Here is a 15,985-nt window from a genome sequence, read left to right on the forward strand (position 1 = left end):
CGAAACGCAGCCTGTGTAACACAGTGAGTCGTTTCATCCTTGTTTAACGTTGGCAAACAACAAGGATAAAACGACTCATTGTGTTATAGCGAATTCGATTGGACGCACTCAGTGCGCACCGGTGCACATTAAAGCCGTTGTACACGAAATAACGTAAAGATATGTTTATAAATAAACAGAGATCTATTAAATCGTGAAATACTTAATACATTTTATTGTACTATTAGGTAAAATATGTATTTCATAATTCGAAATATTTGCATTTCATTTTTATACTTAAATTAAATTAGTGTACTTACAACGGCTTTAATATGCATCAGTGCGCACTAGTTCTTCCAATCGAATTCGCCATTACACAGTGTCTGACTATGTCCTTGCTGGAAAGCAAGCATCTAATCGACCCCCAGTTCATCTTTCTTTCTTTTCTTTCCAGAAGGAAAGATGAATTGGTGTAAAAATTCAGCCAAAAAGAACAGGGAGTCGATTATGTGTGTGTGTATCTTGAAATAATCCTTTCCTGCAAGGACACAGTCAGACACTGTGTAATACAGTGAATCGTTTCATTCTTGTTTAATGTTGGCAAACAACAAGGATAAAACGACTCACTGTATTACACAGTAGGTCTGTCGCGTTGCTTGCACTTTTGGCACTCGGCATCTTCGCTTTCTCTCTTTTCAAGGCCAAATATATATCTATCTCATTTTAAGTGCAAAAATATTTGGGGATTTCATGCAACGCGAACAGACCTAGTGTCTGGGGGTCGATTATGTATCTCGAAATAATGTGAAAATTACAAAAGTGAGCAAATTCACTAGAATACTCATAATTTAATTGGTCAATAACTAGGGAATTTGCTCACTTTTGTAATTTTCACCTCATTTCGAGATACATAATCGACCCCCTGACTATGTCCTTGCTGGAAAGCAAGCAATGTGAAAATTACAAAAGTGAGCAAATTCACTAGAATACTCATAATTTGATTGGTCAATAACTAGTGAATTTGCTCACTTTTGTAATTTTCACCTCATTTCGAGATACATAGGCTGTGTTCCAAAATTAACTGCCAATACTGAAAATCTATAGTGCACGTAACGTAAACTGTAGCATTTTCAGTGTTTGTAAATTTGGAACACAGCCATAATCGACCCCCAGGGGGCTGATTACGGTTCCTTGTGACCACGGTGTAAACACCGTGCTTGTGACGAAATGAAAATTACAAAAGTGATTGAATTTACTAGAATATTTATAACTTCATTGGTTAACATCTAGTGAATTTGATCATTTTTGTAATTTTCACTTTTCGTCACAAAAACCGTAATAAGCTCCCAGACCTAATGGGCGCATTCAGCGGACTCAACAGACTCAACAGTTGAGTGAGCGCTTGCTGTTATTGGTGTATTCTTTTAGCTCATCCAATCAGAATTTTAGATCTAGAAGAATACATCAATAGCAGCGGGCGCTCACTCAACTGTTGAGTCTGCTGAATGCGCTCATTGAAAAATGTTATAAGTTTGTTCGGCCGTGTTTAATCAGGTCTATTCTTTATTCCTGCACTATTTGAACTGATGCACAAAATGCAATAAGTTGAAGCGAAACAAACATATATTTGTTTCACTTCAACTTATTGCATTGTGTGCACCAGTTTAGGTAGTGCAGGAATAAGAAGCAGACTAGTGTGTATATCAAGAATGCGCAGCAACAGTACAGAAATTAATTCTCGCATTCGCGAGTGATAAGAAAACAGATAAAAATAGTGGCACGCGAAGTCTTGAAAATTTCAGATCGCGCCCTTATCTATGAGAGCTACGATAAGGACTTGTGTGGCGATGAGCTGACCCGAAAAGGAACAGGCGGGCTGCCACACTCGAGTCTTGAGGAGACAGGAGAGACCGCCGAGACCGGGCTACGCAACATTAAGGTTAACGTACGCCAAATCAGCTGATTCAGTAATCAGTGACTGACCACTGACCACTGGGGCGGCTGACACAACGGTTCGTTCAGCAGGATCCAGACCGCTTCTCTGTGAGGCATTTTCCTCCTTGGAAGGCATCTTCTATTAGGAATTACAGCTTCTTGTGACAGAAGGGAAAATATAAGTAAATTAGATAACGATTAGTTCTCTGTCCTCTACGCGTGGTTAATTCACAGGGGTCAACAGCCGCTAGCTACTTTCAAAAGAAAAGAAAAGAAGTCTTCGTAGTCCGTGAGTCAAGTCGAAAAGTGATAAGCTTTATGAGCGAGATAAATATGTTTGTGTATCTATTGATATGAATTTTAGATACTCTGGTACTACCGACATATATCCTTTTGTAATCTTGATTAAACAATCTAAAAGTATTATTTACAACTTGTTGATAATCTGTTTGTTGAAAACTATAGGGAAGATACTTAAGTATATATTAATATATCTAAAATGTTTCTAAAAGTGCTTTACACGAATCTAAAGAATACATATGAAATTATTTTGCAGTAATTATGCATGTAAGATAAAAGGTTAATGTGTCACGAGTTTATCTTTGAGACATGAATGCACAAATATGTCTGGTAGATAAAAATTTGTTTTTAGTCTTACACACAATTATAATACATATGTTATGATGTATTATGCTTCTTGTATTTAGATAAATTAAATAATTCACGTTGCTTTTAATCATGTACGAAGGTTTCTCTTATATGACACTAATTTGTTAAACTCTAACTTTATTAATATAAATCGACAGATCATTCATTTATTACTTTGAAAAACCTGGAAAAAATAGAATATTGAGAAGATTCTTCTTTTATCAGAAAATTTTCATGGAATTTATCAATTTCATTTTAGGGAAATTGTCACGTCGATTTTTTTAAATGGAATCCCCTATTTTTCATTACATTTTCTTGTAGTTTACCTCGAGAGCTTTTTAAAGCACTATAATAAAATATTTTTTCATTAAGTATTTTTCGAGTTATAAGGTTCGAAAGTTACAGTACAGTCGGCATTAGCATTACGCAAGTTGTCCGACCGACGGCTAAAACCTCTTGAATGTTGTTCAGGATCATGTCCTGGATAACATTTGTCAAGATCAAAGCCATTGGAGATTATTCTTATTTTCATTTTTACATAGAAATGAATTTTTAGTGCAAAAATAAAAATAAGAGGTACAACCTCCACTAGCCTTGATCTTGACAAATGTTATCCAGGACATGATCCTGAACAACATTTAAGAGGTTTTAACCGTCGGTCGGACAACTTGCGTAATGCTAATGCCGACTGTACTGTAACTTTCGAACCTTATAACTCGAAAAATACTTAATGAAAAAATATTTTATTATGGTGTTTTGAAAAGCTCTCCAGGTAAGAAAATGTAATGAAAAATAGAAGGTTCTATTTAAAAAAATCTACGTGACCTTGATCACCCAAGGTCAAATCAATGGTACCTTCTTATGTCTCCCTCCGAACCATACAACTTTTGTTTGAAACATTTTTTCGTATCTACCATAGTTTTCGAGAAATCTTAATGCATTATTTAACATGGGACACTCTGTATAGAATAATTAGAAGAATCATATTGATAAAAAAATCATATTATTTCATTTTAAAAAAAATGGAAGTAATATACAAGGTGTTTGGAAAGTAATGAAAAATTTTTCGCATAGAGACAGAATGGACTAAACTAAGAAGAAAAGTCTTGTATCATTTTACAATTTTTTGCAATAGTTAACAAGATACAAGGGTCGTCTGAAAAGTTTTGAGCCTAACATAAAAACAAGTAATTTTTCGATCAAATTCAATTTTATTTTTCCACATAGTCTCCTTTTAAGTCGATACATTTTTTCCAGCGATGCTCCCACCCCTTTAATCCATTCAAATAATACTGAGCGTCTTGCTTTGCAAAATAGGCGTCTACGGATGCGATGACCTCGTTCGATGAAAATTTCTGTCCTCCGAGCCAAACTTTGAGCCTAGGAAACAGAAAAAAGTCGCTGGGGGCCAGATCTGGTGAATACGGTGGATGGTCAATTAATTCGAACCGCAATTCGTGAATTTTTATCATAGCGACTGCTGATATTCGATTTTTTCCATTTTTACAAAAACATTGACATTGACTGGCACAAATGACTGTTAAACAACAACTAAGCGCCGAAAGTAGCTACAATTTTCGCAGGTATCTTTCAAAGTATGTACGATTATAGTACCAAAATTGTAGCTGTTGTTTTGACGAGTAATGCCATCTTCATGTTGAGGCTCAAAACTTTTCAGATGACCTATGTATTAATTGCTAAAAATTGCCATAATTGGCTTTCAATAATTTTTTATTCAAATACTATCAACTTTACAGAAAAACTGCAATAGACGAAAATTGTTTATTTTCTTCTCATAAAGCTCTAAGAATTTTTTTGAATGTTTTATCAACTTTTTAGTACTGCATTTTACTTATTTTTACCAACATGAAAATACGGTATTAAAAAATTTTGAAAAAATTCTGAAAAAATTCTCAGAACTTTATGAGAAGAAAATAAACAATTTTCATCTCTTACAATTTTTCTGTAAAGTTGATAGTATTTGAGTTACAAATGATTGAAGATCAATTTTTGGCAATGTTTAGCAATTAATATCTTGTTAACTATTGCGAAAATTGTAAAATGGTATTAAAAGGACTTTTCTTCTTAGTTTAGTCTATTCTGCCACTATGCGAAAGATTTGTCATTGCTTTCCAAACACCCTGTATATACCTTTTTGATGCCTCCATCTTCTAAAAAAAAAACATGATCAAAGTACGCCCTCGAAACTGTTCCACTTTTGTCTGAAACATTTTTCCGTAGCTGTCATATTTTTCGAGATATTTTCCGTGATAAATTAAAATAGGACACCCTCTATATATATGATAAAGCAGCAATTTTCCTTTTTGTAATTTCATAAAGCTCTTTTTAAAATGTCAAGACTATTTCAGAGCTTAATATTGTCTTTCCTATTATGGCCGATTTTTACGACTTTTGTTTATTAGAGATAAAAGTGATGTATATTTTGTCTGATAAGAATGTAACGTTGTTGTAAGTTTCCTTTTGAGAATATTAATGTTCCTTTCCATAATAGAAGAATAACATCTGAAATATGAAACTTAAAAAAAGATAAAATAATGATAATTTTTTTACGGATATATTATTTTATCTCTTAAAAATTATTTTAAATATATCATTTAAGAAATTCCGCGGTGTATTTTATTATAACGACACATCTCTGGTATGCGAGTAATTACAAATGATATTAAATTTTTTTTAAATGTTTTCAAGTTTTTCTTTTTATTTATTGTTAGTCTTATTTTAAAAATAATCAAGGAATTATATATATATATATAACATTTTTTATAATTTGGAGAACGAGTTAAAAACTAAAAATTTTAAATACATATTTATTATCATAAAATATATATTATTTAAAAATTTGTTTATTCATGCATAAACTGATAAATTCACTTTAAAACGTTTGGCTGAGTCATGTATTTTAAAAAACGCAGTGTCGCTGCACTTAGCGCCTCCTAAGTGTTTGAAAGTGTTTAAATGTATGACCTCGAGGAATTTGTTTCAAAAAATTCCATATCTCGAAAAATGTTAGGGTTATAACAGTAACACCTTAATATAAATATATATTTTAATATTATCTGTAAGAACAAAAAATTCTGAAAGAAAATATATTCATTTATTCGTTATTTGATGTGAAATCGCCCATAATTATTAGATTTGGTAACATATTAATTCAATATTAAAATGATGCTAATTGTATATCTATTTATGTTACAGTGTGCAATTGTTTAATTTTGTGCAATTAATATTTATTATGCGTCTCGTAATTTGCGATAACGTGGACTATGTCGCAGAATGGTCTGCGAAGTATGTTTTAAAGAGAATCAATGATTTTAATCCTAATGAGAACAAGTATTTTGTTCTCGGTCTCCCTACAGGTATATAATACTAATAAAATAAAAAGATAAACCTATGTTTAATGATTAAATTAACAATAACTTTTTTAAATATTTGATTATTAATTATATGTTATTAATATGCTATATTAATATTATCATCTTAATAATCTTTTCTTTTTGTTTCCTTTCCACCTAGGAGGGACACCTTTGGGGATGTATAAAAAGCTTATAGAATATTATCAACAAGGCAAAATTTCCTTCAAATATGTTAAAACATTCAATATGGACGAGTATGTTGATTTACCGAGAGATCATCCAGAATCTTATCACTATTACATGTACAATAATTTCTTCAAACATATAGATATCGACCCGAAAAATGTGCATATACTTGATGGAAATGCGACGGATCTCGAAAAAGAGTGTGATAATTTCGAGAAAATGATAAAAGAGGCTGGCGGAATAGAATTGTTCATCGGAGGTACAACAACAGTTTCATTAAATCTAAGCAAGAGATTTTTAGATGCAATAAGAATTTGAAAATAATATTTTTAAAATTATTTACAGGTATCGGACCAGACGGACATATAGCCTTCAATGAGCCAGGTTCGTCGTTAGCTTCTCGCACACGAGTAAAAACTCTCGCGCAAGACACTTTGGAAGCCAACGCGAGATTTTTCGGAAATGATATTAATAAAGTACCAAAACAAGCACTGACTGTAGGTGTCGGTACCGTAATGGACGCTAAGGAAGTAGTGATTCTTATCACCGGATCTCACAAAGCTTTTGCCCTTTACAAAGCTATAGAAGAAGGCATCAACCATATGTGGACAGTATCTGCGTTTCAACAACATCCTCGTACGCTTATAATTTGTGATGAAGACGCAACTCTGGAGTTACGTGTGAAAACTGTTAAATACTTCAAGGTAATCTCATCTATCTTGTCATATCATGATATCATGACTTAGCACTCTTTTTTTTTATCACTAAGTAGAGTCATTGATTACATTCAGACACAATGCTGAAATTGCGTCTCGTATTTAATTTGTATGCTATTTAGGCGCTCAGTGATGTACATCGCAAATTGATTGAGGAAGATGGAAATGCAATCCCCCGCCGTACAGTGCAAAACAATTGAAACGGTAGTTATTTTTATAACTTTTATGCTCAATCAAAATTTTCTGTATTATACGAGTTATACATATCCATTTTCCTTCCTATAAAAAATATCTTTTAATAAAAAGAATACCATATATTAGATAGATTAGAAATAAGATATTAACTCTATGTTCATCTATTCTCATTTTTATGCAAATTTGTTATAATGATTATCACAATCCTACATAATTAAATTTATAATCTTTTTTTTTTGTAGAATTTATGGGACATTCATAGCAAATTAATCGAGCAAGAAAATCAGCCAAAATAAAGATTTTGTCATCATCGGCAATTCGTAAAAGTTATAATGAATTTACACGAGGACAAAAATCGGAAGTTTTAACATATGGACTATGAAGCTAGAGTGATTAGAGATTATATAATGCAATATATTTGTATTTTATGTTCTCTTTTTAATCATATATTTACATATAAAAATTTTAATTATATATACTATCTTATATACAACTGCCATATGAATGCTAGAAAAATATATTTTTATATCATTATTCTGTTAGTTCAGAAATAAAAATATCCTTTTTACTGTGTGCCGTATCACAGGAGCATTTTGTCAGTGATTATATCCAAGATTACTTAATCTAATCTTCCTTTCCAATATAAAAGAATGACGAGGCAATAACATAGTTTTTTTAATTGCAATAGGTGGCTACAAAACAAATATAATACATGAGTATTATACTCGCAGAAGATACTTATTGCGCAATACAGTGCAATTATTATAGGAACAGTGACAAATAGAGCACGGAGATTGTACTAATCACATAATAGTTATAGGTCCCTCAAGGAGAAACAGAGACAAACTGATTGCGGAATTGAAAGTGAGAGAAACAAAGCTGACAATCATTAGCAGGGGAAATCACCGTCGTTCCAAGAACGGAAAATCGGCGTTTGACGAAACTTTATGCGTGTGAGTCGATGATATGTACGCGGAAATTAATCTCATCCGGCACGTACAAAGCGCATATAGGCAACATAGTTGAGTAATAGTGACTACGATGTAGAAATATTAGTATGAGACTAGGGAAGAGGCGGATCATACCTCCACCAACTGAAGCGAAGGTGGTGGTGGTGGCAGTGGCAATGGTTACAGCTGTTGCAAATGAAATGATTGCCTGGTGTAGGACATGCAGAGATACACGCGCGCTTCATTCACACGTAATATCTTGGCTCGTACAGTCCGTCCAACACGAAACGTGATATTTAGTGTAGACACAAGTTTTTCCTGATATCTGCCTGTGCGATAATCATGAGCGACGATCAGCAAAAATTAAAGACGATCGAACTGTGTGAATTGCAACCGATATTGAGTCGTACATTCGGTGATCAGTTGATAGTGGTCCATTATACGACTAAGAATTTGCTGCAGCCTGGTGAGAATTATGGTAGTACTATTTTTAGTGTTCACGCCGTAATTAAGCGCAACGATGAGTCAGAAGAGGAAGATCTTTATCTCGTTGCGAAAATGCCGCCGCCGACGGAATTCCAACGGCACATCTTTGATTCCTCGTTCACATTCAAAAAGGAAATCTTCATGTATGAAAACATCGTACCTTATTATCAAGAATTGGAAAAAGAAATGGGCTTGAAGGACAATGAAGTATTCGACATATTGCCTAAATATTATCAGTCTCGATTGTCGCTGACTCCAAATGTCGATTTCGATGATAACGCTGTTATTCTAATGGAAAACTTAAGGACGCGTGGTTATTATAACGGCGATAGAACTAAAGGTAACGCGTTAAATATCTTATTTATTTGAAACTCATTAGTGAAACTTTGAGCTTATTTTAATGAATATTTAAATTTGAATTAAAAATTTTTTGCTATAATTTAGAAACTATAGAGAAAAATGTTCAGTTTAGTATAATAAATTATTTGTGAGATACTCGAATTCCTAATGAAAAATTTATGATTTAACATGTTTATTTAAATTCTTATTTATAATACGATTAACACAGTCTTTATGAAAATGATGAGTATTTTATGAGAAAATCATATATGTAACACTACTATATTAGGTCTGTTCGCGTTGCTTGAAATCCCCAAATATTTTTGCACTTAAAATGAGATATATATATATATATATATTTGGTCTTTACAAGAGAGAAAGCGAAGATGTCGAGTTTAAACAACGCGAACAGACCTATTGCTAACGCAGCCTCTTTTTGGAAGCGTGGGGTGTGCGAAGATAGCGAGATAGAGAATATCGGATCTCTCACTTCCACAGTGTACTCGAGTGTGGTGCGCATGCGCTGAACACTATCTAAGTGAGAGATAGATATCCGTCTGCACCGTGGTGTTTTTACCAGCTTTTAACTGGCGTTAGCAATATAGGAGTATTACATAAATGAAGAAAACTGACAATTTCTAGAATATGTTTTAGAGATCATTCTAAAGAAGAAATTATAGGGTTCATATCAAAATTTTTAAAACTAGAACTTGCTGGGCAAAAATCCCGATTATTTTGCTTACAACTTCGGATGCATACAAAAATTTGTGTAGATTAGTAAAATTGATCAGAACAGTCACTAAATAATTATGTTACATCTAATTATTCATTCACACTTAAAGCAAAAAGCAATTTAAACTGGAAAATAAATATAGAATGTTTTTATTTAAAACAAAATTTTATTATAGGTTTCGAATGTTTCTATGTGTCCCTATTGGTATTTTTTTAAATAAATAAGTTAACAAAAAATAAAAATAAATACATATAAATATAAAACATTAAAAAATTTACATCAATAATAAATAGTTTACACTACTAAATTTTTTACTTTGTAATTGCACATAAAAAAAGTAGTCATTGTAGATCGAGACTAATACAAGGTTGTGCGGGAATGACGCTGAAATTGGCCGCGGCGGCCAGTTTCAGCGTCATTGAAGAGTTAAAGCAAAATATAGAAAATCTTTGAAGACGCTTATATAATTATAATTATTCCCGGACGCTTTCAAAAAATTTCCTTAGACGTTCCCGAACACTCTAAAACAAGAGGCGGTGGCCGGGGAAGACAGATGGCAACTCTAGCTATAGTCAATTCGCTTCAGTTATGGACAAAATGTTAGATAATTTTAATATTGTAACGGGTGGAAAACGCTAGATATTTATAATTATTAATTAGAGCCCAGAGTTCTGAAATCGCGTCAATCGTAACTAGCTCTCGCTACTATATCATCCTTCACCGCCGCGTCGCTCCGTCGCTCGCCATGGCTTCGGGCGAATGACAGTGGGAAGAATCGTGAGGAACGTGCTACGGTCGACCCGAATCGGTTCGTCGGTCGGTGGATAATCCAGGCTCTATAACTTTTATTAAATTTTATAAATTTATTATTTTATTAGGTGAATATTATTTTCCCTTAATATTATTTTAAATTTCCCCTTTTTGCTTACAAATAGGCTGCTGCTTGTTATATCCACAGATTATCTAATAAAAGTTATAAATGTTTAATATTTTCTCCTGTAACAATATTCATAAAATTATCTATATTTCAATAACCGAACTGACTTAATGTATCTGAACTTTTTTATTTAAAATGACTAGAATACATTGTAGAAGTTTATCGGTTTCCTCCCGGAACATTTTGTAATATATAAAATAAAAAATATAAAAATAAATATAATAACAAAATCAATTAATATAATTTCATAAATGGTATAAATTAATTTTAATTATAAATGCTTTAAATAATATTTTACTCTCCTGTAATAGCTACTACTATGCTTAAACACTTTTTTTCTTTCCATTTTATTTATTTAGATTTGACTCTATTAAAATTAATGAACGTATATACACAGATTAGTTATGATAATAAGACAGATTAATTATGATAATCATAACCTGCGACTTTACTTTATGAAGTTATATACATAACGTACATAAAGTTATAATGTACGTACCGTTTTATAAATATACACATTATTTCAACGCAACAACGTTTGTCTTTGCAGTTGTATAAATGTCCTAAAAACCTGATATTATGACTCAAAAGTTGAATTGAAATATACGGAGTTACATAAGCGTTTTAAAAACTTGTAATGAGTATTATAAGATTGTTAACATATAATAAGTCATATAGACGTTACAAAATCTTAAAATGAATACTACATAACGATTACTTTGTGTAGAGTCGTATGGACGTTATATAAATTTCTAATGAATATATACATATATTGACTAAATGTTATGTGTTTATATAGACGTTTTAAAAACTACAAATAGTTATATAACCGACATTAACTTTTTAGTCGTATAATTTTTTGATATGTAAATGGTACAAACGTTTTATGAAGTTATAAAAACTTTCTCATAACTTTGTGCTCCTTAGGTTGTTAATACAATAATGATTAAAATTAACATCGTTTATTTAAAGACACAATATTCAATACAGCATAATAAATTAATCACAAGAGTCATTTATCCTAATACAATGATGCCTTTTTTTTCCTTATCAACATGATTTATGATGTTAGTAACAAAAGTATAATTTATAGTGTCAATTTCCTTGACTCCATTTTTTCCAAGTTTCACGATTTCACTTGATATACTCAGGAAATACATCGAATGCATTTACGTCATAATGATTTTTATAAAATCGTGAAAAATGTTTCATATAAGATCAATACAATTGCATCACATTGCGATTTTGCTGATTACGTGAGTCTACTTACATATTTTAAGATAAATAAACTTAGATTGATTAGAAGATTATCTCAGAAGTTGCAAATGCGCTTAGTCAGTTGCTATCTATTATGAAAAATGCATGACTAGCTTTTTTGTTTGAATTGCAGGATGCGATCTTGAACACTCGAGAGTCGCGATACGGGCGATGGCGAGATTTCATGCGCTAGGGATGGCTACAAAGTATAAACGACCGGAGTATTTCGAGATATTAAAGGAACGCAGTAAAAGCGTGGAGTTAAAAATTGAAGAGTTTAAGCACTTCCAAGAAGATATGCTGAAGAGGATAGCAGGGGACCCGGAATTATCAGTTTACGTCGATCGATGCGAAACTGCCATTCGCGACTCATTTGAACATGGCTTGTGGACAATTACACCCGATGAACCGTGGTCCACTATTATCCACGCAGACTTTTGGGTGAACAACATCATGTTCCATCGTGATGAGAACGGTCACGTAGACGATATTAAATTCGTGGATTTTCAGAATTATCTATTTTTCAGTCCATTGCGCGAGGTAGTCTTTTTCCTGTTCTCTAGCACAGAGGTTTCGTGCGAGGATCATATCGAAGAACTGATAGATCTCTACCACGAGACGTTTTTGGCTGTACTGAAGCGAATGGGTTGCGATACCGAGCCGTTTACCAGAGAGAAATTCGATGCCAAGCTATTCACCGATGCCAGGTTCGAGTCTATGCATTTGTTCGTCATGCTCAAGATACTCACGTTAGACGCGCAGGAGACCGAGTTGAAGCCTGACAATATGAAAGACATCATGATGACCTACCAGGGGAACCAATTGTTCATTCAACGATTGCGAAAGGTCGTGTCATATTTTGTTAAACACGACTGGATATAGGCAATATATAATAGGAAAAAAGTAGATAGAAAATATCCTGAAATATCAAATCACATATAAATACGTTTATGATTGCGATAATGCAATGCAAATGATTGCGCTACATATGTAACTACATTACACATTGTTTTGCTTCATCCTTTGCAAATCGTTAAACAATAAAGGACGAGACAAGTTATGGAAGAAAATGGATGTGTATATATAATTTAGCAAAATTGACGAATATATATAAAATATATATTTTACAATACTTTATTAAGTTTTCTTTATTTTACAAATATTTGAGTAAAACGTAATTTATCCTAAAATAGATTTATTTTCTCTTGACCTTGGGTACTTTCCTATTTTTATTCCTGTTTTTCACATTCGTGACTTCGTAGAAATTGCTTCCGATCTTTTTTCTTTTACTAGCGCGTTCTACAGCTCTTCGCTGTTTGCTTGTTAATTTTTCTTTCGTTTTTTTACGAGACATTAATGAGACACTTTGTATATCATTACTTGTCTTAGAAGGAATCATTTCAGTATCGCTGGAATCATATTCATTGTCTATGACATCAAACACACTCTGTTTCAGATTATCTTGTGTGATAGGTAAAAATTCTGAATCTGAATACTCATTGCTTTGATTCATATCGGAATCTTTTTTATCTGCGTTATCATTGAGAATGTTATCATCATTATTCGAAGAATCGTTCACATTGTCTCGATCGTCTAAATTTTCTGTTACTTGTAAATCAGATTTATCTTCTATGGTACATGAATCATTTTTTATTTTCGCATCTTCCGAGTCCGAGTTCTCCAATTCCGATTCACTTTCCACACTGCTATCATCCTCTACGATACTTTCACTGAAAGATTTGTGATCCTGCTCCAGAGTCTTAACATCATCACCCGAATAAAGCAATCCAACGCGTATTTTTCTAAAATCTTGTGTCACTGTCAGCTGATTCTTTATTATCTCTTTTGAAAGTAAATTATTAGTTTCTTGTGCTTCATTATCGGTGATTTTTAACACATTATCTTGTGTGATAACGGTTTCATTGGTATTAGCTGTTTGATTTGATAAGGGTTCCTCATAGCCCACAGGTGCAACATAAAAAGGTAGTTTACCACGTTGCCAGTCATTGAGTACCATACGTGCAGCAATTGCAATGTCAGGTTCTCCTTTCTTCAAAAGCTTGCCGCTTCGACGCGCCAATTTTTCCAAGAAATCGACGTGATCTATCCATACATTTATTTTGTATGTCTTACGAATGTACTCAGGTTTTATTCTTTCTAGGACAGAGACGATGTAATCTTCCGGATTTTGAACGAGTTCTACTCTCACGACTCCCTTCAATACCTTCTCCGTGTCGGTTTCCGTCGATGGATAAACGATACCGGGACAGTCTATCAAATAGATACGGCGCATAAGAGTTATATACTGCCATACTTTTGTTTCTCCAGCTATAGGCGCCACTTTACAGACCTTTTTGGAACGCAAGGTGTTTATGATGGAACTCTTTCCTGTATTAGGATATCCTATGAAACCAACACTAATCTGTTTTTTATCAACGTGTAATTTTGCAAATTGCCTTAGTAGATTTATCAAAGAACCTTTGCCAAAAGGATGTGTTAAGGAGGCGTGAAAAGCAACCGTTGGATATTCTTTGCTCAAAGTGGCAACCCATCTTTGTGTGACCCATGTCGGTACCAAATCTACCTTATTTAAGATAAATATTAAGTGTTTATAAGGTTTCTCGGTTTTCAAATATTTTTCCACAGGTGGAGATCTGGTTCCCATTGGATCTCTTGCATCTAATATCTGCAAAATAACATCAGAGGAGTCAATGACTTTGTACAACTCGTTCCATATCCTTTTACTTTGTCCCGCCGCCATGACCCAGTCTCTTTGTGCATCCTTTACACCAGTATCCTCGCGAATAAGATCGTAGTCTTTGGAGTCTTTCTCCTTATTGTAAGTATCTTCCCTGTCCTCGGCCAATTTCTTTAATTCATTGTATGACGTTGTTGCCAAATTCGGTTTTTTTCTAATCTTCTTCGGACCAAAAACATTTTCAAAACTTTCTGTATCCAACAAATGTACTCTTGCGTTTGCCGCCTTTTGCTGAAGTAAAGTTATAGGCAATTGAGTAGGCTTCATGACAACTTTATAAGGATCTTTCATGGCAGTTCCTAATTCATTCTGGAATTTTTGCAAAGCATTCTGTGAGATGACTCTGGAATTACCAAACCATCTTTGGGATGGCTCCACACGCGACATAGTTCCAGAAGTGTTCCAGCTTTGAAACGGCGCAGGGCTAATAATCTTTCCAGAGCGATTACGTTTCGGTTTCTGATTGCGATACATCTGTAATCTTTTAATAGTCGCTTTCGTTCGTACTTTAGCAACCCCTTTCAACCCTTCTATAGGACGTTCAGGATTCATACTGTGTCCTGAACGCTTAAAGCCCTGCTTTCGCGGGGCTTTATTAGTGGTATGTGCTTTAGCCATTTTGTCTGTAACAAATGTATCACCTAATATATAGAAGATCTAATTTATAAAAAAATAAATCTTTTTATTAAAACAATTAATCTTCTTTAACATTATGAAACAATTAAAAAAGGCATTATAAATGACATGTCAAGACATTAAAATCAAATATGTATAAAAATAACTTGAATTCTAATTAAATAAATATTATATATTACATTAATCGAATATAATATATTAATATATTGCTACATTAAATACATTAAATAAGTTAATCAGTTTTAATATTTCGCATAGAAAGTGATTTTAAATTCGATAAAAGCAATGAATATTTCTGTTTTCTACATTTATATAGTTTATATTTATATATTTCTGTTAGTTTTTATCATAAAATGAATTACAATTGACAACATACCGAAATTGTTGTTACGCCAAACGTAATTAGTAAAAATTCGTTAATTAATCAAAACGTTAATAAAATTTGCAACACACATATGATATAAATAAATTCAGCGTGCATCCTATGTTAGGTTAAGTTATAATCTTGATGTAATAAGACAGGTGAACCAAGTAGAAGAATGCGCAGTAACCAATTTTGTCAGCCAATCAGAAATCTGTCCAAAGTGCAAAAAGCAATATGGCTGTCTCTATAATACGGGACGTGGGCCTGATTAGGTTAGGTTAGCTCTTACTCCGTAGTCGACGTCATGAATTCATATATGTATATGCGTGAATTATTAAGTGGCTAAGAAATTAATTATTATTAATTAATAATAATATTCCTAAAGAAGAGTAATTTCTTGTCTTGTTCGCACAAGAACATATATACGACTAAGAAAACTAAATAAAGAAATTGTACAGAACAATATTGCTAAAAAAGGGAGGAAAAAACTAT

At 32.9% G+C, this 15,985-nt stretch overlaps 3 protein-coding genes across 5 annotated transcripts in view; 2 read left to right on the forward strand and 1 right to left on the reverse strand.

Moving 5' to 3' along the window:
• Positions 1–1,586: 1,586 nt before the first annotated feature.
• Positions 1,587–7,458, forward strand: Oscillin (glucosamine-6-phosphate isomerase Oscillin). 2 transcript variants are annotated; one of them, XM_018449406.1, is made up of 6 exons: positions 1,596–2,004; positions 5,779–5,939; positions 6,097–6,381; positions 6,468–6,826; positions 6,961–7,042; positions 7,276–7,458. In XM_018449406.1, exons 2-5 carry the CDS (start codon positions 5,816–5,818, stop codon positions 7,036–7,038), a joined length of 846 nt encoding a protein of 281 aa, XP_018304908.1. In that variant the 5' UTR covers positions 1,596–2,004; positions 5,779–5,815; the 3' UTR covers positions 7,039–7,042; positions 7,276–7,458. The 2 variants fall into 2 exon arrangements, with proteins under 2 accessions (XP_018304909.1, XP_018304908.1); XM_018449407.1 differs by lacking the exon at positions 6,961–7,042 and having other exon boundaries at positions 1,587–2,004.
• Positions 7,459–7,603: 145 nt separating this feature from the next.
• Positions 7,604–12,830, forward strand: LOC108723627 (uncharacterized). The gene is made up of 2 exons (XM_018449522.1): positions 7,604–8,809; positions 11,869–12,830. The coding sequence occupies exons 1-2, from the start codon at positions 8,326–8,328 to the stop codon at positions 12,615–12,617; spliced, it is 1,233 nt and encodes a 410-aa protein (XP_018305024.1). The 5' UTR covers positions 7,604–8,325; the 3' UTR covers positions 12,618–12,830.
• An 89-nt stretch (positions 12,831–12,919) lies between these two features.
• Ns2 (nucleostemin 2) overlaps positions 12,920–15,985 on the reverse strand; it is a 5,977-nt gene continuing 2,911 nt past the window's right edge. The window contains exons 1-2 of one of the 2 annotated variants that reach the window (XM_018449492.1): positions 15,506–15,576; positions 12,920–15,116 (exon numbers count right to left, since the gene is read on the reverse strand). In XM_018449492.1, coding sequence (XP_018304994.1) covers positions 12,931–15,111 — 2,181 coding nt within the window. In that variant the 5' untranslated portion in view covers positions 15,112–15,116; positions 15,506–15,576 and the 3' untranslated portion in view covers positions 12,920–12,930. Of the gene's footprint in view, positions 15,117–15,505; positions 15,577–15,985 lie in introns of those variants that run through there. The other variant, XM_018449493.1, reaches the window with a different exon arrangement.

The sequence above is a fragment of the Mycetomoellerius zeteki genome, unplaced genomic scaffold (assembly GCF_001594055.1).
Source record: "Mycetomoellerius zeteki isolate Tzet28-1 unplaced genomic scaffold, Tzet1.0 scaffold245, whole genome shotgun sequence".
NCBI classification, from domain to species: Eukaryota; Metazoa; Arthropoda; class Insecta; order Hymenoptera; family Formicidae; genus Mycetomoellerius; species Mycetomoellerius zeteki.